The following is a 25199-nucleotide window of genomic DNA, read 5'->3' on the forward strand; positions in this document are numbered from 1 at the left end:
GCTCGGCGATCGATTCCACCCGTCCGGACTGAGACGCGGCGCTCCAGGCCGAGCCTCTCACGGCCCGCCCCCTCCGGCCAGGGTCCTCGCCGCGCGCAAGCGCGGGAGTGGGGGGATGGGCCAGGGGAGGAGAAGTGAGCGCGCGGACGCCGCTTGCGGGCCGTAGCGGGGAGGGGCGCACGCAGGAGGGGCGGAGCGGCGGGCGCCGAGAGTGGCTGAGGAGCCGGAAACGCGCCTTGGAGGGTGCGGCCCGGAGGCGATCGCGGGCTGGGTCGGGCTGGGTCGGGCAGGGCCGGGCGGGAAACGTTAGGCGAGCGGCCCCCGGGGCGCGGGGGTCGTGCGGGCGGGGAGGGCCCCGAGGCGAGCTCTGCCCGGATGAGGAACAAAGCGGCGGGGCAGGCGCGCGCGCCCCCCCGCGCGACCGGCAGGTGGGCTGCGCGCGGGCCCTGCCGGGGCGGGGCGAGGGCGGCCTGCGAGCTCCAGGCCGGCGGGCGGGTGACTTGGCCGCCCTTGGGAGGCGGTGTCCGCAGGCCCAGGCTCTCCGGCGGCGGAGGACGGGGGCTGCATCCTCCTTACGTTTGGGTGACCGCCCTTGTCCTCTCCCTCAGATCGGGCAGCCCCCCTCCCGAAGCTTCTGGAGGAAAGGCCCCGGGTGTCCCCTGGCATGCCCCATCTCGCGGCAGGGTGCGCGGCCGCCGACCCTCGGGAGAAGTTGGGCGGTCCCGGGCGGCCCCGGGGACGAGTGGCCGCGTTTGTGCAGCGGTTGTAAGCAAGATGCGGTAGCACGTGACCTTGGAACGCAAACCCTGATGCCGGTTCCCCGCCACCCGTGTGCGCTTTTCTCTGACCCTTGGCCCCCAGCAGATGCATCACAGGTGAGTAGCTTAGTGGGCCGAGCGCTGGTGACATGTTTGGAAAACATGTAGCAAATAAGACTTCAGAATGCCTTTGTTTGTGGTGCCGTTGGGCAGGTTACAGGTGCGATTTGCAAATGGATTTGTCCGAAAGGGAACAGGAAATCCAGAAACCAGTATTGGGTTGAATATACTCTGATTAGGCTTGATTTGCGCCACATGTGAGTAGTTATTCCGAATAGCCACAGGTTGATTGTTGGCTTGTTGTGCATCCTCATCCTTGCCTTTGAGTTATTTGCGCCTTTAATTACATATTTGAATCTGAGTTTCGAGGTGTATTTTTAGCTCATTACCATGTTTCACCTTGAATTTTGCTGGTTACCAGCTGGCTTGGCTGGTAATGGAGAGAAATTAAGTTCTTAATTCTTCAGACTTAATGTTGAAAGTACTATACTCTACAGTATAGAAATGTGCCAAAGAGTTACATTTGACTGTTCTTTAAAGGGCCCTTTCATAGGCTGTTGAGGATAAGGAAGATTTTAAAAATTCACTCGAATTACTGAAAATTGTCCATTGCATTTGCAAAGTGGCTGCATTTCAGTTAGGTTCTTACATGTCATTCTGACAAAAAGTTAGTAAGATGAGCGAATGGTTCGTACTTGTGTGTGTGCTCAGTTGTGTCGGACTCTCTGCAACCCCATGGACTGTAGCCCGCCAGGCTCCCCTGTCAATGGAATTCTCTAGACAAGAAGCGGGTAGCCATTTCCTTCTCCAGGGGATCTTCCCCACCCAGTGATTGAACCCAGGTCTCATGTATTGGAGGCAGATAGATTCTTTACTGTCTGAGCCACCAGGGAAGCCCCATGGGTCATACATAGGTCATGTAAACTAGAGAAGATGAAGGGAATGATTCTACAACGAATATACGTAGGGAAGAATTTCGAGCTTAGTACAGTATCTTGATTCTGGCCCTTCTCCCAGCATTGCTTCCTAGAATCCTGTATGAAAAGTAGCTAGGATAGAATTGCACTTTGGAATGAGAGTGTCTTAGGAGGATCGTATTGTAAATTCCCTTCATTTGCTTTGTCTCTGTGGGATACTAGTTACCTTTGGTTTATGGCTGCTGAGATCATCACATTTTGGTGACTCACAACAAAGCAGAAATCTGCTGAGCCTCACATTAACTCTGGTTTGAACTGGTTTGAGAAGGTCTAAGAGTCAGCCTAGAAACACCATTTTGATTTTTATCTTGAGATTATTTGCACAGATGAATACTCAGGAATTTTCAGTATAGAGTTTGAAGCTACAGACTTTTAATTCTATGTATGTGCAAGTGGCTCAGTTGTGTCCAACTCTTTGCGACCATATGGACTGTAGCCTGCCAGGCAACTCTGTTCATGGGATTTTCACCGCAAGAATGCTGGGAGTGGCTTGCCATTTCTTTCTCCAGGGGATCTTCCCGACCCAGGGATTGAACCCGGGTCTCCCGAATTGCAGGCAGACTCTTTACCGTCAAAGCCACCAGGGAAGCTTTTAATTGTACTTCAAAGAATTACTGTAATCGTTTTCTGTAGGTCATTCCTGCTCTACTGACTGTAAAGTTTTAATGTTTGTAGCTATAAAAAGTTACAGGAGAATCAAACCCAGAAACTTTGAAATTTATGGTAGCTATGGCGTCTTTAGGTTGTACGGAGTTTTGCACTTTTTTAAAATTATTTTTTTAATTGAAGGATAATTGCTTTACAGAATTTTGTTGTTTTCTGTCAAGCCACTTCTTTTATTTTGAATTTTTGAATTTTTTTTGCCTCTCCTCGTGGCATGCAGAATCTTGGTTCTGACCAGGAATCAAACCCATGGCCCTTGCGGTAGAAGCACAGAGCCCCAACCTCTGGACCACCAGGGAATTCCTACATTCCTTTCCTTTCCCTTCCTTCCTGTGCTGGGTCTTGGTTGCTGCATGCAGGCTTTCTCTAGTTGCAGTGAGCGGGAGCTACTCTGGTTGTGGTGCACGGGCTTCTTATTGCCGGAGCTGCTCTTGTTGCGGAGCACGGGCTATAAAGTGTGCGGGCTCGGTGGTTGAGATAGGTTCAGTTGCCCAACAGCATGTGGGATCTTCCTTGTATAGCATAATTAAATACAGTTATTAATGTGCCGTCCCTCATAAGGTGCACCTCATTTGCTAATGTGATTCTAGTTGTCTTTCTAGTAAGAATGAGTTTGCATTGCTTCATCCAAATCAGAGTGCCTACTCTGTACAGGGTACTGTCCTCAGTTAGCTTTGTACACTTAATTAATGTCTGGGAGCTGAGGTTTATGAGATACCTGGCCTGGGGTAAGGTTGAAGTCTGTAAATATGGAATAATGCAGGAATACGTTTATGTCTGGAGAAGGCAATGGCACCCCACTCCAGTACTCTTGCCTGGAGAATCCCATGGACAGAGGAGCCTGGTGGGCTACAGTCCATGGGGTCACAAAGAGTCAGACACGACTGAGCCACTTCACTTTCACGCACTGGGGAAGGAAATGGCAACCCACTCCAGTGTTCTTGCCTGGAGAGTCCCAGGGACGGGGCAGCCTGGTGGGCTGCCGTCTATGGGGTTGCACAGTTTATGTCAGACATTAAGCATACTCCACTGTGTAAACACACAGATCCTGAGTGTTGGAACTGACTGTCAAAGGCAAAACAGTTCTTTTATTGTAATTATCTTAGTTAAGAGCTTGGCTGTCTTAAATTAGGTGAACCTGGATTTAAATGCCAGTTCTGTGACTTCTGTAAATTAGGCAGATCTGGAGTTAAATCTGCCCCTTACTAGTTAATGTAATTTTGGGTTTCTTGGTCTGAGTCCCAGTTTCCTCATCTCTAAAATGGATTAAGAATAATACCTACTCACAGTAGTTATAAGGATTGCTGTTACTGTTGTTTTAGTCCCTCAGTCCTGTCCAACTCTTTTGAGACCCCATGGACTGTAGCCTGCCAGCCTCCTCTGTCCATGGAATTTCCCATATAGAATACTGACTGGCGTGGGTTGCCATTTCCTTCTCCAGGGGATCTTCCCAACCCAGGGATAGAGCCCCCGTCTCCTACATTGCTAGGTGGATTAATCACCACTGAGCCACCAGGGAAGCCCAGTTATAAGGATTAGGTGAGATCATTACATGTTATCACAGCCCAGTGTCTAATACCTATAGTAAGGGAGTAATCAGTGTTAGTAATTACTATTTTCATGTTGATTCATAGCTGATGTAGCCATTTTTCAGGTTAAAAACCTATTAAGTTTTGTTTTCACTGCTAAGGAGTGTGTAGATCCATTTGTCCCCTTCCTATTCTTCACTTCTCCCATGTACTTAGGCACACACATAAGACCTTGCATCACTGTGATATTCGATACAAGGACTGGAGGTTCCTGGTGACCTTCTTTGGATAACCTGTTGGCTGGACTCTTGAAATTGTTTATGATATGGCCGTCTCTAAAATTTTTTTTTTTGGACAGTCTTTAAATTCTGACATAGGAACTAATACTTCCTGATAACCTCCAGTAGGGTCTTACGAGTGTTCCTGTTACTCTAATGATACTGCTAATGGCAGTGCAAGATAGATTGCATAGAAAAGGCAGTTCTCAGATTCTCAGCTTGCTGAAAATGGTCTGTAGATTTTAAAAAGTTTGATGTATTGAAAAGCTTTTTGACAGTGTTTTGCAGCATGATCTGTGTTCTTCCGTTTAATTGCTCTGTGATTTGGGGTGCATGATAAGCCCTCTTTGAGACTCAGTTTCCTCGATTCCCTTATTTTGAAGAATTAGTGAGCTAATATGAAGTAATTTTTTTATAAAGTATCTAGCTTACCTAATGAACCTTGTTATGCGGAGGATTTTACTAAGATTATTGATTAATTATTAAGGTATCTATACAGAGTTTTAATAAAATGCTGATCCATGGAGAAGATACCGTGCTTCTTCACACTGTTTGCAGTCTAATTCAGACCTAGTATCACTTTTAACCTCTGGTGAAAAGAATTAGTAAAAATTCTTTGAGTAAGTTAAAACAAGTCCTGGTTTCAGGTAATAAACCAGTTGGAGAAACGAGATACTGTGAAAGAAAACAGGTGAATTAAAAACACAAAAACGCCTCATTGCGGGTGTACTCTAAGGATTGCAAACTTTGCTTTAAATAGCATGCTTAATATTTGGAACAAGGCACACCTGAGTTAAATCCTGTTTCTGCTATATGACAGCCAAGTTAACATCTCTGAATCCTAATTTCCTTATCAGTAGAAAGACTATCGGAGAGCTGTGTGCATAGAAATGAAGTTGTAGTTGATCAAATTGTATCTCTGCACCACCATTGTTTTAGGTTCTTCAGTACCTTAAACAGAGTCACTGAGGCAATTTTTGCATAACTGGTTGTGTCTAATCTTTCTTAGGATGAATGAAATGAACCTGAGTCCTGTGGGGATGGAGCAGCTGACTTCATCTTCTGTGAGCAATGCCTTGCCGGTCTCAGGGAGTCACCTGGGGTTGGCTGCCTCACCCACTCACAATGCCATCCCTGCTCCAGGTGAGTGGTAAGGGAGAGGGACTGGATTCCAACACTTAATTGCCTTAACCCTTCTAAATGGAATGGGTCAGAGCCCCTTTCAGAGTGGATGGGAGTAGCCCAGCAGGTCAATGGCAGTTTCACCTGTGGTAGCCATTTTTGTAGAGTACTGAAGTTCTAGTGGGTAGGATAGGGGTAGCAGCTTTTCCTGGTAGTACTCTTCTTGAGTTAGTGCCCTTTTGTCTAGAGCTGTAGTTGACTTGGTGTTTTATCTAAGATTACCCATTCATCTATCCTTGCCCTTGACATTCTGTCCCTGGGTTATTAGGAGAGAATTACTGTACTAACTCTTCCTAGAACACATGAGAAATTCAGCTTTGTTCTCTATCATACCTGAAACTTGCACCAGCCACAAATGTGCCAGACCTAGAATTATGGTCAAAGAAGAGGTCTCAGAGAGGGAGCTCCTACATGAACTCCCCCTGAGCCTCAGTACTCGGACAGAATAACAGTGTACGGAAAGCTCATTTTCCCCCAGCACTGTACATTTAAAACCTTTTTATCTGCCCAGTTGAATTTTTTCTTTCTATTGAAATAGAAAAGAAGTAAGCTCTTGAGTCTTATAGCAGTAAGCTAGTGATTCTTGCGGGTCTCTGACATTGTAATGTATTGGACTCTGTTTATCAAAATAAGAGTTAATGCTTAAGAGTATTTTAAATCTGCAAGTTTAAATAGTTCTCTCTAGAGAATTACCTGCTTAATTACTAAAATGTAGAATCCCAGGAATGGGGGAGCCTGGTGGGCTGCCGTCTATGGGGTCGCACAGAGTCGGACACGACTGAAGCGACTTAGCAGCAGCAGCAGTTAAATAAGATTCATCTAAATTAGGGTCTCTTCACATTCCTTTTAGTGTCCACAAAAGAAATTTTTAAAAAATGTATTAGTTCTTAACTCATTTGTTTATTTCTTAGGCATTCCGTTTAGTAGACACTCTTATTAAGGAGGAAAAACCTGTTTAAAAATACTTCCAGTGGCAAAAATAGTGCAAATCTGCACTGCCCAAGTTGGTGAGTTCATTATGATGGGAAGCCACAGGGTCACTTCAGCATTGTGTGGATAGATGTAGTCCAAGGTGGATATTGTGTGTAAATTTTTAAAAATCAGGAAGTATAGCATATATGCAAAAGATTATATCAAGAAATACATGTAGTTTTACATCTGACTTTAGGTTTTTTCCCCAAGTAGAAGCATATCTATGAAATTTTTAAAAGTGATACATTCTCACCATATAAAATGGAAAGTATAATAAAAAATATTTTTTAAAAATCTGTACTGTCACTACTTAGAGACCACTCTGAAGTTTGATATATTTCTTTGAAATTCGGTGTATATTTCTTTCCATTCTTTTTATGTCTAAATAAATTGTTTTCTTAAATTGTATTTAAACTAGGTTTTAAATTGTAGTTAAATGTTTTGGTACCCAAGAGCAATACAGATAACTGAACGATCAAGTTGGCATTTTAAAACTGACTTGCAGACTAAATTTAGGGCTTGTCTGTGGATGTCTGCCAGTACTGTCTGTCTGGGGATGTAAAGGGCTACTGGGTGAGATTTTTGCCTGTTGCAAAAATCTTTGTAAGAGTTGAGCCAGTGATTACAGAATTTTAAAGTACTTACTTTTAATTGAGGAAAACAATTTTTTTTTGTAGGCCTGCCAGTGGCGATTCCAAACCTGGGTCCCTCCCTGAGCTCTCTACCTTCTGCTTTGTCTCTGATGCTCCCAATGGGTATTGGGGATCGAGGGGTGATGTGTGGGTTACCTGAAAGAAACTACACCCTACCTCCACCACCTTACCCCCACCTTGAGAGCAGTTACTTCAGAACCATTTTACCTGGTAAGTGTTACAGTTATTTGGAAATTTACAAGAAATAATACATCCGACCCTTTTTTGTTTTGTTTTAGTTAGTTATTTAGATGCCCCGGGTCTTAGTTGTGGCACTTGGGATCTTCGATCTTTGTCAAGACATGTGGGATCTTCAGGTGTGGTGTGCAAAATCTTAGCTGCAGCATGTGGGATTAGTTCCCTGACCAGGGATCCAACCCAGGCCCCCCTGCATTGGGAGTATGGGGTCTTAGCCACAGGACCATCCGGGAAGTCCTTATAGCAGCCGACTGTTAACTTCAGTTCTCAAAGACTTGAATGATGCTTTTTTCTCTTTGTCACTGTTAGATATGTGGGGGGGAAATTGTATTTATGTACTTCTCCTCTTAGAACATATAGATAACATTATTAATATAGCAATTTGACAAAGGTTAATTTCTTAATGGCACATAAACAATTCTTCCCTTGTCTCTTCTAGGTTCAGTTTTTATAATTGGTTCAGTTTTTATAATTCTCCTTAGTTCAGTTTTTATAATTCTCCAATTCTAATTCCTACCAACCACATGTCCTGCTGTAGTGTCATGGTTTATTATAAAGTTTACTGAATTTTTATTCTAAAATATTATATACTCATATCAGAAAATTTAGCAAATAGGGAGGGGAATTATTCATAGTCCCATCATCCATCTTTCTGGTGTACTTCCATCCTACCTTTTTTTTTTGTGTAGCGGTTTTTACTGTTTTCCATAATGAAAACTGTAGTACTTGCAATACAATTATATACCCTTTTTTTTCCACTTAATGTTTTTCTCTATTTTTACATAGTTATTTTCCCCAGCTGTTACATGGTTTTCATAATCATCCTTTTTAATGACATATTACATTCTACTGATGGTTTATTCCATGGTTTATTATATCAGTCTTTATTGATGGACACTTTTTACCAGTTTGTTTATTACTGTTATGTAAATATTTTGGGGTATATTATTTACAAAATGCATTTTGGGCAGTTTACCGTAAGGAGTTTCTTATGCAAGAGGGTATGAATATTTTTGAGGTTTTTATTATATATACTCAATACTTTGCAAAGACATTTTAGAAATTTGGGCTTCTATTGGAGATACAGCATGTACCATTTCACCATATACTCATTAACAGGAATGTTCAAATATTTTTTCTGTTTTAATAAAGCAAGTATAATTGTGACTTATTTTGAATAGAGCCTAATGTTTCTTGATAGTTTAATAAAAACTTAGTTATATTTAATTAAATTTTATTTTTCATATGGAATATCTGCTTTTAAATGATTTGACCTTTTAGCTCTTATAGAGCAAATTTCAGCATCTTGGGACTCAGGAAGTCCAACCATGTATATGTTATTAATGGCAGAAATGATTAATTTCTAGTGACTTCAAAGGAACATTAATTTTTATGATTTCTGAGTTTCACAAAACTGAATTATGGTGTATTATGTTGCTATTTATAAAATATATATATATCAAACCAAAGAAATAGATAGGAGCTTATTTTACTTGAGTTGCATTTGTAAGAAAAATAGCTTTTAGCATTTGGAATTGTTAATATACTGAAAAGTTACTGATATCTCATCTTTTCCTTTTCCCAGGCATTTTGTCTTATTTAGCTGACAGACCACCTCCTCAGTATATTCACCCTAACTCCATAAATGTTGATGGTAATACAGCATTATCTATCGCCAATAACCCTTCAGCGCTAGATCCCTATCAGTCCAATGGAAATGTTGGATTAGAACCAGGCATTGTTTCAATAGACTCTCGCTCTGTGAACACACATGGTGCCCAAAGTCTTCATCCCACTGATGGTCATGAGGTGGCCTTGGACACAACAATCACCATGGAGAACGTCTCTAGGGTCACCAGCCCGATCTCTACAGATGGAATGGCAGAAGAGCTGACGATGGATGGTGTTGCAGGCGAGCATACCCAAATCCCAAATGGCTCCAGAAGTCATGAACCTCTGTCTGTGGACTCTGTGAGCAGCAACCTTGCAGCAGAAACTGTAGGACATGGTGGTGTGATACCCATGCATGGGAACGGCCTGGAGCTCCCTGTGGTCATGGAGACAGACCACATTGCAAGTCGGGTCAACGGGATGTCTGACAGTGCCCTCAGTGACTCCATCCACACCGTGGCCATGAGCACCAACTCTGTAAGCGTGGCACTCTCTACCTCACACAACCTCGCCTCCCTAGAGTCTGTTTCCCTCCATGAAGTTGGCCTAAGCCTAGAACCTGTGGCTGTCTCCTCCATCACCCAGGAGGTTGCTATGGGGACAGGTCATGTAGATGTTTCTTCAGACAGTCTTTCTTTTGTACCACCTTCACTGCAAATGGAAGACTCCAATTCAAACAAGGAAAATATGGCAACCTTGTTTACAATTTGTGAGTGTGCTTAGCCTTTTTCTTTTGGAGATATTGATAGAAAGGGTCATCATCCTTAACAGGTTTAGTCGCAAAGTCAGGTGTTAATTACGGGAGTGTAGAAAGTAACTAGACTTTGAAACTTCTATTTGCCTGTGTATTGTCCTTTGTGTTAATGTGGTGCCTTTTTCTCACATAAGCCAAGTGATATATAGACATTCTGTTGGTTCTTAAAAAATCTTCCTGAAGTAAGGAAACAGTCATTTCTGTATTTTACAGATAAGTTTAGCCTAGTAATACTTATTTCCCAAGGTTTCACAGAGTTAATTATATAAGTAAATTTCAGTAAGGTATTCTGTGTGACCTGCCATGCTCTTTTTCTACATAAGACGAATTTATTAGATCATGTGTAATTTTTCATCCCTGTGGAAAAATGTAAGTGGATACAAGTAAAATTTTGGGGTTTTTTTTTGCTCAGAATGCATATAAATTACCATAGTTTGGCAGGTAAAAGTTCTTTTTATGGGGCAACAGTAACAAAAGCAATATAAAAAGTCGAGTTGTTGGTGTCACTACCGCTTCATTCACGCAGTAAACATGCTGAGTGCTAGCAGGCACCAGCCTCTGTACTAGATGCAGCATAAAAATAATCTGCGAGAGGCTTTAAGTAACCTACAGTCTGAAGGGAAGCACAGGCTAGTGAACAGGCTATTGCGTTATGGTATACTGAGTGGAAAGGTGGCATTAAGTGTATGGTGCTAAAGGAGCCTGAGCTGGGAGCGTCTCACCAGACTGTGGAAAGTGCAGGGAAGACTACATATGTGTTAACACAGACCTGAAGAGCAGACATGTCCAAAGTGGAGAATCAGGAGGAACAGTGTGCCCCGTGGGAACTGGCACCTGTAGTTTGAAAGAATTGTGAGTGGTTCAGGATTGCTGAAGCATAAAACAGGTGGAGAGGGACTTCCCTGGTGGTCCAGTGGTTGGGACTCTGAGCTTCCACTGCAGGGGGCACAAGTTCGATCCCTGATCGGGGGCTAGAATCCTACATGTGGTGCGGTACAACCAAAAAAATACAACCCTCCCCGCCTCAAAAAAAAAAAAAACAAACAGAGGTGGGGAGAGGGATATGTGATGAGAGAAGTAGGGGCCAGCACACAGAGGGTCTTCAAAGAGCAGACAGGGATTTTGAGGAGGGAGGGTTGGGATAGGGGTTCTGCTGTGGTGTGAGGGTAGCAGGCTTGTTAGTGGCAGAGAGGTAAAGATGCCATGGTTTAAGTGCAAGGTCATGGTATTCCAATCTAGAATATAGATAATGATGGAAAAAGTGGAAAATATTAACAGAAAACTGAATAGATCTTGTTGATTGGGTGAAGTTGGAGGAGAGAAGGTTTAAGGAGAAATTACTGGTTTCTGGCTGGGAAACTAGGTGGATAGTGACCATTCCTTAGGATGATGAACGATGGAGGTGGAGTGGTTTTTTTTTGGCTGCCCTTGATCTTCCTTACTCCGTGAGGTCTTTCTAGCTGTGGGCAGTGAAGGCCACTCTTGGTTGCGGTGTGTGGGCTGCTCACTGTGGCTTCTCTTGTTGTGAGGCACGGGTCCTAGAGCGTGGGCCTCAGTCTTTGAGGCCCATGGACTTAGGTGCTCCGAGGCATGTGGAATCTTCCTGGATCAGGGATCAAAGCCATGTCCCCTGCACTGGTAGGCAGGTTCCTCCTCCGGGCCACCAGGAAGTCCCTTGTTTTGTTTTTGATGCGTGTAGGTGAGTCCAGTGTCAGACATGTTGATTTCAGTATCCAGTGATACCTAGAGGTGTCGGGTGAGAACTTGAGTCTGGAGCTCAGAGATCTATCCGGAAATATTCAGGAATCCTCAGCATTAAGGTGTTAATCATAGCCATGGAAGTGAGGTGAGATCCTATCCTAGTTAAGTGTGTGGAATGACAAGGCTAGGTATGCTAAGGTACAGTGGCAGAGGAAGAGCTTCTAAAGTAAGTTGAACAGGATGGTCAGAAAAGTAGGAGGCTTCTGGTGCTACTGAAGCCAAACCGTGGGGAGACCTTTCGTGTTAACCCTTTAAAGGCTCAAATTTATAATTTTAAAATAATTCAGGATTGTAATTAATGTATAGTCATTAATTGAGGAGAAGGTAAGAGGTGGTTTAAGTCAGTCTATTTATCCTTCATGGGAGGGTCTACATCTAGCGTCGTGTGGGATCCTCGTCCCCTGACCAGGGATCAGACTTGTGCCCCCTGCAGTCAAAACCTGTCGTCTTACCCACTGGACTGCCAGGGACGTCTCCTGTTGATCCTTTTTCAAGTGGGCAAGTGGAACCTCTTGCTTCTGAGTGTTTTTCAGAAGAAATGTAATTCACATACACATTTTAGTGTATGGTTTTTAGTATAATGGTGGTTTTTAGTATAATGACAAGGTTGTAGTGACAACAATCACTACTATCTAATTCAAAAATTTTTGTTACTTCATAAAGAAACCTTGTTAGCAGTTGCTCTTACCTCCACTCCCCATTCTCAGGTAACCACTAAACTGCTTTATCTATGGATTCGCCTAGTCTAGACATGTCGTATAAATGGAATCCTACTGTATATGGCTGTGCCTGGCTTCTTTCCCTTAGCATAATGTTGTGATGGCTTATCCACGTTATAGCATGTATCAGAATAATATTCCATTGTATGGATATACCACATTTTGTTCATCCATTTATTTTTCATGAACATTTTGTTGTTTCTCCTTTTTGACTATTCAGTGCTGGTATGAACATTCACATACAGGTTTTTGAATGAACGTATGTTTTTAATTCTTGGATATATATGGGATTGAAATTCCTCTTTTTGAGGAATCGCCAGACTGTTTTCGAAAGTAGCTGCACCATTTTATATTCCCAGCATCAGTGTATGAAGGTTCCAGTTTCTCTACATCTTTGCCAAGATTTCCTTTTTTTTTTCTAGTAATAAGATTTTCCTAGTAATAATTGAATTTTATTTGTAAAAAAAAAAAAATGTGTGTGTATAGCAATCATAGTAGGTGTGAAATGGCATCTCATTGTTTTAATTTGCATTTCCTTAATAACTAATGATGTTCAGCATCTTACATGACTTATTCACCATTGGTATTCTCTTTGAAGGAAGCCTATGACCCTTTTTTTGTCATATGATATCTGAATCTCTTTTGTTTGAAGAGTTAACATGGTTTATAATTAGGAGCATTGGAGAATAAGTCCTCATAGAGTGTAGGGGATCTCTAGTCTGATTTTAAAGAATTTTAAATCAAGTAGTACTTGAAGAAGTAACGTATTATTACTACTTTGGCTAAATATGAAAACTTTAACTGATATTTTACGCCATTTAACTGGTAATTTCTAATAGGTTGTTTAGGGGAATAAAGGTGCCTAGAAGACTGTGGTTCTACATATTTCAGCTGTTTTGTGAATGAATTTGGAAAATTTGAACAGTCATTGACGAAATAGGGTCATGAATACTACTCCTTATCAAGGAGAAAGGAAAGTAAAGAGCAAAAGATTTGTGGAGGAGGACACTCCTGAGCTTGTAAACGTGAAGTTACAATAAGCATAGAACAATGTATGAAGTCAGCATTGTTTTTTTGACAATACAAAAAGAAAGACCATATGAACAATAAGAAATTAAGAATGTTAAGCAAACATGTCTGCAAGAGTATGATCTTACCTGCTGTCCTGAAGAGCAGACTGCATATTTTCTTTGTCTTAAGAACCTGTCATCCAAACGTGGTCAGCCAGTTTGTTAACAGTGAAGCAGGAGCGAGCGGTGGTGTCAGCGTCTCTGACTGCGTTGTGCTGTGTTGTCACTGCATCACCGACAGCGTTTCAGCTCAGTTTCCTCTCAGAGTTTGGTAGACTCTGAATCTTTTCGACTTCAGAACATCATATCTGAAGGAATTACTTGTCCACTTAATGTAAGAAATGACACACTTGATTCTTGAAGTAATGTGTTATTTTTTGATCAGTGTTTTTCTTATGCACTGAATAGGAAACTTGTCCATTTGTAGTAAAAAAAAAAAATCGAATCTTGCTGAAGAAGGATATGAGTGGGTATACATGTACGTGTAATAAAGTGGCCCTTTGATCAGAGCATTTCTCCTAGAACCTTGCTTCATACTGGTTACATTTTAATAATTCACATTTAAATAAAGCAGGTGGTCTTTGATCTGTCTGCTGGAACTGACCCCATTTATGTCTCACATTTGTCATCTGCAGGGTGCACTCTCTGTGACCGAGCCTATCCCTCAGACTGCCCTGATCATGGACCGGTGACTTTTGTTCCTGACACTCCAATAGAGAGCAGAGCCAGGCTTTCTCTCCCAAAGCAGCTTGTTCTCCGCCAGTCAATTGTGGGAGCAGATGTTGGTAAGACCCTGGGAACCATAAAACTTGATCAAAGTCTCTTCTTCCTTTGTAGGGTACAGTTGTAAAAGTGGATGTGTATAATTTAGAGATTACTTGCTTGATCCAGAAGTCAGTGTATGGCTGAATATTTATCCTTTTATGGAATACTTGTCCAGTGGTGATAGCACTAAATCAGGTTGAACACTTTATTGGAAAAGTTCCCCTTTCTTAGGATCAGGATTGAATAGAGGAGAGAATCCTCCTCAAAGGCTGAATCTTTGAAGACTTGGCTTGTATTTTCAGCTGTATCATCCACTGTCCATTATCGTGACAAATCACTCCTTGAAACTTAGTTTCTTTTATAAAACCTGGAAAATTTACCATTTATAACTTACTATCACCAAAAATACTTTCTGTCAATGTTTATAAATTGCTTAATACTCCTTAGGAAAAGAGAGTAAGAAATACAGACTGCCACGGTATGCTTATCCATACTGGAATGTAACGTGGTATCTGAATCTTTGTGCCATTCTTTGAAAATACGATACTAGACTCATTGTTCTTTCAGGTGTAGCTTAGGCATCAGTCAGTTGAAAGCATTAAACCACCTAGGTAATAAAGAGCAGTGCTTTAAGCACAAATGATCTTAGAAGTTTGATTTATTTTGTAGTAATTGCTTTACTTTTTTATAATAGAGTAGTGTTGTCTGATCCTTTTTATGTATCAACTTTGAGGGACATGGTTCCTTGTGTATAAACATTGGTTCAGGAATTTCTGATACTGCTTCTTAATCTGCATGTTTCTCCTGAGCCCAGTCTAATCTGTTCATTACTTTTTCCTTATTTATAGAATAGAACCCATAAGACGTACCTACCTTTCAGGAGTGCTAGAATATCAGCAGTTCATAGATTCATGGAAAATAAGACTCTTGGCATGAGTTAAGCTACTGTCTTCTCTATCCTATTAGACGTTTAAATCACTGATTGTGTAGTTGGTGTCCTTCCACTGATAGGTGTGTGGACTGGAGAAACCATCCCTGTTCGGACTTGCTTCGGGCCTCTCATTGGCCAGCAAAGTCACTCCATGGAAGTAGCAGAATGGACAGACAAGGCGGTTAATCATATCTGGAAGGTCAGTGTTTTGGAAATTTTCTGTGACTTTTGGATGCTTTTAGAGTAATGAAGTAGTTAAAAGCGATGTAAAAGTCAAACTTAGCCAAGATTCATACAGTGCCAGTCATCCATCAGTCATTGAATACTACTTTCTGTTCTTGGTAGCCAAATTATAATACATAGCAAAATGTCAGATATTGAATGTAGAAGATAAACTGTTTTAGTCTCCATTTTGTTAGTAACCCAATGACTGCTCATTTTTATTACTTGTGGCAGCTCAGGCTTTGGACTTTGTTTATATGTTGAAAGTCTTATTTTGTAATCAGCTAAAGCATTCAAATATTTAGCTAGGGAAACAATTCTAGACTTGGAAGCTAAGATTATTTCTCTAGTTTTCTAATGAAAGGGGCTGAAAACTTAAGTTTCTGATATACACACCTGTTCCTATAACATGTTTATATAGAATCTTAGTAGTTTGGGAATGATGCTTGTTAACATTGAATTAAGGCAGAAATGGGTCTTGTGATAGTTGGAGAGGTGAAGTGCCACTGGCATTGGGGACTTTAGTTGTGTTGTCCAGACGAGAACACAGGAATGCTAGGTTGACTGGAGAAAAAAATAAGAGGTGGTTCTCTGACCTTAATGTCCATTTGTGTGGTGGGTGATGAAGACAACTAGAGTTTTTTATGTCTATTCCAGTCAAGCCAAAATGTGACTAATCAAGAGCAACATGATTCTGTATACAGAGCACTAACTGTAGATCTCTAGTGGTCTTTATTGCTGGAAATAGGGTGACTGGTGAAATGACAGACACGTGAGAGGACAGCCATGTGTTTTCACACTGGCTAGGAAAGCTGGTACCTACTGCAAAGTAAATGAGATTATTGCAAGAACTTGTCAGTTCATTTGATGTGTATGTTTGCCTTCTGTTGGCAGATATACCACAATGGTGTCCTAGAATTCTGCATCATTACAACTGACGAAAATGAATGTAATTGGATGATGTTTGTGCGCAAAGCCAGGTGAGATGCAATAAATAGTTATGATTTGGATATTTTTCAGTAGGAAACTTTGAATGCAATAGGAAAGAATTGAAGAATCCAATGACAGTGATATCTGAACATAGCTTAAAGCCTAAGGCTTTTAATTTTCTTCACTCCAGTAGTTGTTGACTAATGGTGATTATAAATTAAAATATAAGAAATTATCCCTTTTTTATGAGCAGCTTGTTCAATTTACCAGTGCCATAAAAAATGATACAGTTACCATTGAATTTTTGAGTAGGTTCCTTTTCTTTATATTGGCTATTGGTCAACCCCTTGGGCTTCTCAGGCAGCGCTAGTGGTAAAGAACCTACCTGCCGGTACAGGCGACGTAAGAGATGCCAGTTTGATCCCTAGATCAGAAAGATCCCCTGGAGGAGGGCGTGACAACCCCCTCCAGTATTCTTGCCTGGAGAATCCCCATGGACAGAGGGGCCTGGAGGGCTACTGTCTGTAGGGTTGCACAGAGTCAGACACAACTGAAGTGACTTAGCATGCACACATGCAATCAACCCCTTAGGCTGCTGTGTTAATTCTGTCTATTTCTGTGTCTTTGTCATAGTGTTTTAAGGCTTCATTTTACTTACTTTTCTTCTAGCAGTAGACTAGAGTGTTTTCTGACTATAAAGAGCAATGAGGTGATATACTGAAGTAAGAGTTCTGTTTCTAAACAAGTTAACCCTAACACGTAGTGTAGGTAATTAGAGAAATCACCTAGAGAAATAGTACATCTAAGTTTTCATGTAAGATTTCACTATAGGGATATGATATATTTAGTATATATTTCAAACTTAATATGCTTGATGGTCATTCCCTGGATTGGGAACTGAGATTCTACAAGCTATGCAGTGTGGCCCCCAAAAAATTTTTTAAGTAAATAAATAATAAGATAAAATTAATATGTTTGATTTGTTAAAGGAATCGGGAAGAACAGAATTTGGTGGCTTATCCCCATGATGGAAAAATCTACTTCTGTACTTCCCAAGATATCCCTCCTGAAAATGAACTGCTTTTTTATTACAGCCGGGATTATGCTCAGCAGATTGGTAAGTTTATATATAAGATTTGTTTGTCATGAATCTAACACAGTAAAAATACCAAGGATCAGTAGTATAGTTTTGGTAATGATTTATGTGTAAGCAGAACACCCCACTCCAGCATTCTTGCCTGGAAAATCCCGTGGATGGAGGAGCCTGGTGGGCTAAAGTCCATGGGGTCGCTAAGAGTCCACGACTGAGCGACTTCACTTTTCACTTTCATTCATTGGAGAAGGAAATGGCAACCCACTCCAGTGTTCTTGCCTGGAGAATCCCAGGGACAGGGGAGCCTGGTAGGCTGCCGTCTATGGGGTCGCACAGAGTCGGACACGACTGAAGTGACTTAGCAGCAACAAAAGCAAACCACATACCTTTGTGTATGTAAAAGCAAAATATTAACCTTACGATAGAAGTGTTAAGATCTGTGAAATTCTTCATATGCTGAAGAACCAGGCAGCCATACCAGCCAGGCAGCATGAACTTTGTGTTAGGACTTTGGGGAATTTGCAGTTCCTGGGTTCCTTTTCGAACCGTTAGTTTTAAGGTCATAAAGGACATGCTGTGAGTTGATTTAACCTTCATAGTCTCTTTCTTTGCACTGTGTCATAATGACAAGTGATGACACTCCGTCCCCTTTCTGATGTCTGTGTCAGAAGCGTTCTCTGTCCTTTTCACTGTAATAAAACTTCTGCCCCGCCCCCCCACACACACAAGAGTTCGTGTGTAACAAAATCTTCAGTTTATTGCCTAGGAAGATGCCTTAAAGTTTAGTATTTACCAGGTCTTCCCTATGTGCCCGACACACTATTTGAGATGCTGGGACTAGAGCATTGAACAAGATTTGTTTAATTCTACAGGTAGTGGGCAAGCTGGAAATTTTGATAGAAGGGAAAATTAGAAGCAACAATCACTAAGTTTTAAAATTGAAGTAAGTACATTGAGTAATTTTATTTTTAAGGTGTTCCTGAACACCCAGATGTGCATCTCTGTAACTGTGGCAAGGAGTGCAGTTCCTATACTGAGTTCAAAGCCCACCTGAGCAGCCACATCCATAACCACCTTCCTAGCCACGGCCACAGCAGCAGCCATGGGCCGAGCCATAGCAAAGAGAGGAAGTGGAAGTGCTCCATGTGCCCCCAGGCTTTTATCTCTCCTTCCAAACTTCACGTCCACTTTATGGGTCACATGGGTATGAAGCCCCACAAGTGCGATTTCTGTAGCAAGGCTTTCAGTGATCCCAGCAACCTGCGGACCCATCTTAAGATACACACAGGTAAGCTGTCCTGGACCATGAAGTGGGATTTTGAAAAATTAGAAATTGGTAAGGGCGTGGCAGCAAGACAAGTTTTCCAAATAGGGTTGAGATTAGATGTTAGAGAATTGGCTGGCTGACAGGAGGACTTCATTGGGTCATGAATTGTGTGGAATAACTGCCTCCTCAGAGAATATTACTAAGTTGCTCCATCTTCCAGGTGGCCTAGTCATAGTTTGAAGGTGACTGGGAAAATGCAGTTAATAATCAGGGAGTTCATCTATGTGTTTGGAACTGAAGGTAATTCTTCAGAAACAGCTAGAGCGTACTATTAGAGGTCACCCCTGTCACTAGCCAGAGCCAGTTTCTGTCCTTTGAATATTGTTTGTTGAATACCACCAGAATTTATTGAGTTTCTATTTTCTAAACTCCATGCACACCAAACCCTTTCTCTTAGCTGTAAGGTTTTATCATATGCACTGTAACAATAACTGGTTTAGTTTGGTTTTCTTGGTTGGGTCATTTTCTCCAAAGCTTTGAAGGTAAAATTCTTCCTTATCCTTTTCCATTAAGACTGAGTAGTTCCAGCAGAGCGTGTGTGGCCCACAAACCTTAAGATTCGGAATGGCTTATAAGAAAAGGTTTGCTAACCCCTGACTTAGAGTAACTTTTTTTCTGCATTCTTAAAAAGATTTTATTTCATCCTTGGTTTATGAAGACATGTATTTTATTTAAAAAAGAAAACTAAAATTTAGGTTGTAAAAATATGTTTGCTTATGGACAAGTACTAGAATTCTTGAGGTCTTTTTTTTTTAAAAAAAAAAAAAGATTGAATTAAGTTAGGCACTAGGGTTATAAGTGATTTTTTTCCCCCAGAACTTGTATCGTGTGTTAGCTGTAAAGAGTAAAGAGTGTGTGTGTAGATAAGCAGTCATAGGTCAGGTTTGTTAGCTTCACTAGCTTTAGTCGCAGCATATAATTCAGTGGCTCTAGGTAGACAGTCCTAGAATGTGAGGTTCCAGGTACCAGTCAATTCTGTTTTATTCCTGCCTCTGCCACATACCTGTACAATGTGTCTCTCCATGCCGAGAGTGCTCTTGGCACTTTGATTCACAGTGTGATCATTCGGGTTAATATGCAGGTCAGAAGAACTACAGGTGTACTTTGTGTGACAAGTCTTTCACCCAGAAGGCTCACCTGGAATCCCACATGGTCATCCACACGGGGGAGAAGAACCTCAAGTGTGACTACTGTGACAAGTTGTTCATGCGGAGGCAAGACCTCAAGCAGCACGTGCTCATCCACACGCAGTGAGTGACCTGTAGCTGACCGTTGCTCAGGCGATGAATGGGGGCTTGTGTGTGCCTGCTCACTGTCTCTCTCCCGCCGTGGCGCCTGTAGCTGTCTCCTGTGTTCCACACAGCCTGTGTTCTCTGACCACACAGATTGTGTTCCGACCACATAGGTCACAAAGCTAAGGTTCTCGTTTATCCTGGAAGAGTTTATGTGCTTGCTTTGTTTTCTTATTTTCACTTCTACTCTATTTCCTTTTTTCTTTTATATTTTTGAAACATACTTTCATTTGATTAACAAATTTTTAAGTACCTCCTTGAAGTTCAGCAATTTGCTAAATGGTGAAAATACAAAGATGAGAATGGTCCTTGGATTTAAAGAGCTCAGAGGCCATTAAGAGAAACAGAAGAGTAAATACTTGCCATGCTGTGTTGCAGATGTTAGAGTAAGTGTAGGATCCTGAAAGACTATAGAAGAGGGTTACCTCGCCCAGTCTGTGAGTATCCTGAGAAAGCTTCCTGGTAGTTGGAGCTAAGTGTTAAGGTAAATTAGAGTTATTCAGGGAATAGTCTGCTAGACAGACGAAACGGGGTATGTAGAAACATGAATGTGAAAAGGACTATGAAATGAAAGTGGTTCTCTATAGTGAGAGCACCCCATGTATGTGAGAGCAGTAGCGGGAGGCAGCAGCCAGTAATGAAGAGCCTTTTATCCAGTTCAAAATTAAATTTCATTCTGGGAATAATGGAGAGTCATAGGGGCATTTTTCCTCCCCATGTACCAGGAATTACCCTGCTTTGTGCGTGTGTGTGCATGTGCGTATTTTCGTTATGGTATATAACACATAAATTTTTCTGTCTTAACCCTTTTTAAGTGTGTAGCTCAGTGATGTTAAATGTATTCACATTCTTGCACAAGCATTGAAGGATTTTAAGGGAAAGAATGTCATGGTGAGATGTCTGTTTTATAGAGACTACTCTGGCAGCAGGCCAAGGGGGTGGAAGGAGGAGAAGGCCAAATATTGGACAGCTCGTTAGGAATTTATTGCATGAATCCAACTGTAATTAATTGTCCTGCCTGTGTTATAGTTACAGTGACAAATAGAAGAGAGCAGGTTCTGTGGTCCTTCGCTTTTAGCAAGTGTTAGAAGAGGGAGAAAACATTAGCTTGTATTTTATTTAGAAATACATCAAAAATGGAACCTTTATTCTTTTTTTTTAAATTTTATTTTATTTTTAAACTTTAAAATATTGTATTAGTTTTGCCAAATATCGAAATGAATCCGCCACAGGTATACATGTGTTCCCCATCCTGAACCCTCCTCCCTCCCCCTCTCCCTCCCCATACCATCCCTCTGGGTCGTCCCAGTGCACCAGCCCCAAGCATCCAGTATCGTGCATCGAACCTGGACTGGCGACTCATTTCATACGTGATATTATACATATTTCAATGCCATTCTTCCAAATCTTCCCACCCTCTCCCTCTCCCACAGAGTCCATAAGACTGTTCTATACATCACTGTCTGTTTTGCTGTCTCGTACACAGGGTTATTGTTACCATCTTTCTAAATTCCATATATATGCGTTAGTATACTGTATCGGTGTTCTTATCATGGGTTTTAGATAAATATTTTGTTTTTGTATCAGCTCTTTTATCTGATTTGTAATCACAGTGCAACCTGAAACACTAAAATACCAAAGGAGTCTGGATCTACATTCCTGACTCTCAGAATGACTTTTTAAAACAAAGTTTTCATTAAGTGGTTTCATTATTAGTATGAAATTTTAGAAATTAGATACATTAATTATCAAATTTTATATATAGTTTTACATAGTTGGAACTGAAAGAGCTCTCTGGGGTCATTTAGTCTAGCTGCTTATATTAGCTTGAGCTGCCACATCAAAATACCATAGACTGAGTGGCGGCTTAAACAAAAGAAATTTATATTCTTAAACTTCTGGAATCTGAAAGTTGAGACCAGGGTGCCAGCATGGTTGGGCTCTGATGAGGGCCTTCTTCCTGGCTTCCTTCTTGTTATGTGCTCAGGTGGAGGAGAGAGTGGACAAGCTCTGATCTCTCTTTCTCTTCTTCTGAGGATATAACCCCATCATTGGGGTCCCATCCTCATAACCTCATCTAAACCGTAGGTCCCCACCTCCAGCTCCCATCGCGTTATGAGCTGAAGCATCAGCATACCAGTTTAGGTATTCAGCCCCTAGCACTGCTCGTGATAGTCACTTGGGAAATGTGAGAAACAATGATTGGTCCAAGGCCCCACCTCCAAGGATTCTGATTTAGCTGATCAGGGGCAGAGCCCTGGCCTTGGTATTTTTAAAAAGCTCGCCAAGTGGGTCTAAGGTTCAGTCAGGGTTGAGTGCCCCATTTTATCTGTTTAACATGTTGGATTTTCATTAAGAAACAGGGTTCAGATGCTCAAAAAAAGTTAAAAAATTTGTACTCTGTATGATCCCCAAGTTTCTTGTCAGCTCTAAGATGTCTGGGCCAGGGTTATTACTCCAGCCTTGACGCTGCTGACGTCTTGAATTGGATACTTCTAGGGGCTACTGTTAACACTATAGTTAGATACCATTATGTTGGTCAGTTGGCAAACATTTTCAAATTTGAGTCTTCCAGTTAGTAAGAATGTGGGGCAACAGGAGCTCTGAAATGGCTGTTGATGGACGTGTATATTGATACAACAGCGTTGGAAAATAGCGTAGCATCATTGTGGTAAAATTGAAGGTGTGCATATCCTTGGATCCAGCTGTGCCTCACCTGAGTATATGCCCTAGAGGAACAGACCCACATACCAGTGTAGAAATGTTCACATAGCAGTCTTGCCTGTGGTGTTAAAAAACAAAACCCCCAGAGTACCCATTAACAACAGAGCCAGCGCCACAACCAAGTTGTGGTATATTGGTAAGTAGCCTCCTGCCATGGAAGCAACTTGACTGAATTTCAAAAAGAAGCAAAAACACAAAAGAGATACATACAGTACAATCCCATTTACCTAGAATTCTAAAACAGGCAAAATCAGTCTGTGCTGTTTAAACTGCACACATGTCTTATGGCTGTTCTATATGATACATCTCCTATAGAGAAGTTTGATTCTAGTTGGGTAGAGCTTCTCAGACAAAGGTCTTGAGGTTGTGCAGAGTAAGTGTGTGCCTCAGTTGTTTTTGTAACCCCAAATCAAATGTTTTGTTTTGTTTTTTCCTTGTGTTCCTCTTAGAGAACGCCAGATCAAGTGTCCCAAGTGTGACAAGTTGTTCTTGAGGACAAATCACTTAAAGAAACATCTCAATTCACATGAAGGAAAACGGGATTATGTCTGTGAAAAATGTACAAAGGCTTATCTAACCAAATATCATCTCACCCGACACCTAAAAACCTGCAAAGGGCCCACCTCCAGTTCATCAGCACAGGAGGAGGAGGAGGATGACTCAGAGGAGGAAGAGCTGGTGGACTCGGTGGGGACAGAGGACTGTCGCATCGGCAGTGCTGTGTATTCAGCAGATGACTCTCTCTCTGCACATAAATAGAAAGAAGCTGACTATTCTGGATGGAAAATGCAAAAGGGAAAAACACATAACCAGTTATTCACTACAGTGGTTTTTATATAAAATAGTTTGATTCCTTCCAGCCAACAGTCAAAACAGACTAAATGGGAATGGATAAAGCACTTATAGAAGAGTATCCTAATGAAAACACTTTTAAAAATATTGAGAATAGAGCGTGTGTCCTCTTTTTAAGTGGTGTATGGGGAGGCAGGTGTCAGGTTTTGGAATCTGTTCTTTATTTACATGATAATCTGGGTGATAACATGCCCAACAAATCAGATTTATTTTAAATTCTTTCATTATTTCGTTTTTCTCCCAACCCATTGATTTGGTAGCAACCGTTGATTTGGTCCCTGCGTCACAGTCGTCCTGATTGTGGTTCTGGTGTTACGTTTTATGCAGACTTGTGACTTAAACTCATCCCAGAATGGATTGAAACGTAACAGTGTAAGCTTGTTACTCTGACGGCGGTTCACAGATTTAAAGCACCACCTGCCTTCATCTCTCCTGGCCGCTGGGGAGTTTAGGGTAGATCTTGCTTCCCAGAATTTCACAGGTACCTAGAGGGCAGGTGAGAAAGGAACAGCCAGGCAGCAGGCACTAATGGAGAGAAGAAAAGGAGAGGCGCCTGGGCCACTGTCCAGAGTGCTTCTGTCGCGTGCTCTGATGGAAGCTGGGGTGAGAGACCTGATTGCTGTTCCTTAGAGGTCTTTGAAGGTTTCGACACATCTCTCTCTCCAGTGAAGCCTCCAGCACCCGGGCAGAGTATCTGGAGGTCTAACAAGCCAAGTAACGCCTGTTGCGTTGTCTCCTGATAGCAAGGACATGTGGACCAACTGACAGAGAGGTACCTTGGCCCATGGAAAGAAGGAGGGAGTGATCCTTTCTATCTGGCTGATTCTCTGAAAAGGATCAAGACACTGTTAAAATGTTGCCAGCTCAGAATGAGAAGACATGTTGGTGTGTTTGCAAGGTTAGGCGCTCCCAGTTGTCTGTGGTGAAGGACCTCATCAGTTAAACACTGTGGATTCCAGAGGATTTGGAAGGTGCAGAAGGTCAAATGGTCACCACGTGGATGTATTTTCAGGGTTCCAGCTTAATTCACCTACCCATCTGATCTGTCATCTGGTTTTTCTCATGTATAGCCTGCTTTCAGCAAGAAGCAAACATCCTGAAGTCAACGGTTGATGGAACATGCTCTCCTGCTCTAAGGCACAACCTCTGGGCTGGAGTGGAGAGGACACTGGTGGGAAGGTTTTGCTGCTAATGTATTTATGGAATGAATGTATTTCATTCAAATCTGTATTCCTCTAGGAAGGATTAAAATAAAACCTTTTTAAAAAATACCTCTTGTAATCTCATTTTGTGGAAGGAGAAGATTGAAGCTTTTACAGGAAAATGAGGTCCAGCTTGAGTTTTTCTAAGGTCAGAAGCTGGAGAAAGTATTTCCTAAGTACCTTAGCTTTGAAATTAAATTTTAGAATGCTTGTGCAAAACAGTGCTTAGATAAATCGTGCTTCCTGCATCTCCAGCTCTTGTCCCTGCCCTCTTCCTTCCTTAGGTAGTGCCTTTTCTTTGCTGCCTCCATGGAGAAGTACAGGTCTGCAGTTGAGGGAGTGGGTGAGGTGGTGTTGGTTAGAGGTGGCTGTCAACATGAGGTCATGAGCTGCCGTTAGGGAGCTCTGGTGGGGCTGAGACAACGCCACGTTCAGCTTCCAAGCTGGGAAAGGTGTCCTAGCGGCAGCCACTCCTGTCCCCAGGAAGCCACTGGTGCTGGAGCTCCAAGTGCCCTTTCTCTCTTTGACTCCTGCTGAGTTAAACTTCATCATCTCCAGATGCTGGTTGGAATGCTGC

At 41.8% G+C, this 25199-nt stretch overlaps 1 protein-coding gene across 3 annotated transcripts; it reads left to right on the top strand.

Annotated features, from left to right (window-relative positions):
* The first annotated feature begins 118 nt into the window (after positions 1 to 118).
* PRDM4 (PR/SET domain 4) lies at positions 119 to 24685 on the top strand. Of its 3 annotated transcripts, none has more exons than XM_070370209.1 (12): positions 119 to 243; positions 609 to 875; positions 5275 to 5408; positions 7097 to 7282; positions 8895 to 9689; positions 13920 to 14069; positions 15040 to 15179; positions 16097 to 16182; positions 17122 to 17249; positions 18199 to 18513; positions 19634 to 19802; positions 23018 to 24685. In XM_070370209.1, the coding sequence occupies exons 2-12, from the start codon at positions 865 to 867 to the stop codon at positions 23325 to 23327; spliced, it is 2424 nt and encodes an 807-aa protein (XP_070226310.1). In that variant the 5' UTR covers positions 119 to 243; positions 609 to 864; the 3' UTR covers positions 23328 to 24685. The 3 variants fall into 3 exon arrangements, with proteins under 3 accessions (XP_070226310.1, XP_070226309.1, XP_070226311.1); XM_070370208.1 differs by lacking the exon at positions 119 to 243 and adding an exon at positions 270 to 428; XM_070370210.1 differs by lacking the exon at positions 119 to 243 and adding an exon at positions 271 to 428 and having other exon boundaries at positions 15061 to 15179.
* Positions 24686 to 25199: the final 514 nt, after the last annotated feature.

Source organism: Bos mutus, chromosome 5 (assembly GCF_027580195.1).
Source record: "Bos mutus isolate GX-2022 chromosome 5, NWIPB_WYAK_1.1, whole genome shotgun sequence".
Taxonomy (NCBI): domain Eukaryota; kingdom Metazoa; phylum Chordata; class Mammalia; order Artiodactyla; family Bovidae; genus Bos; species Bos mutus.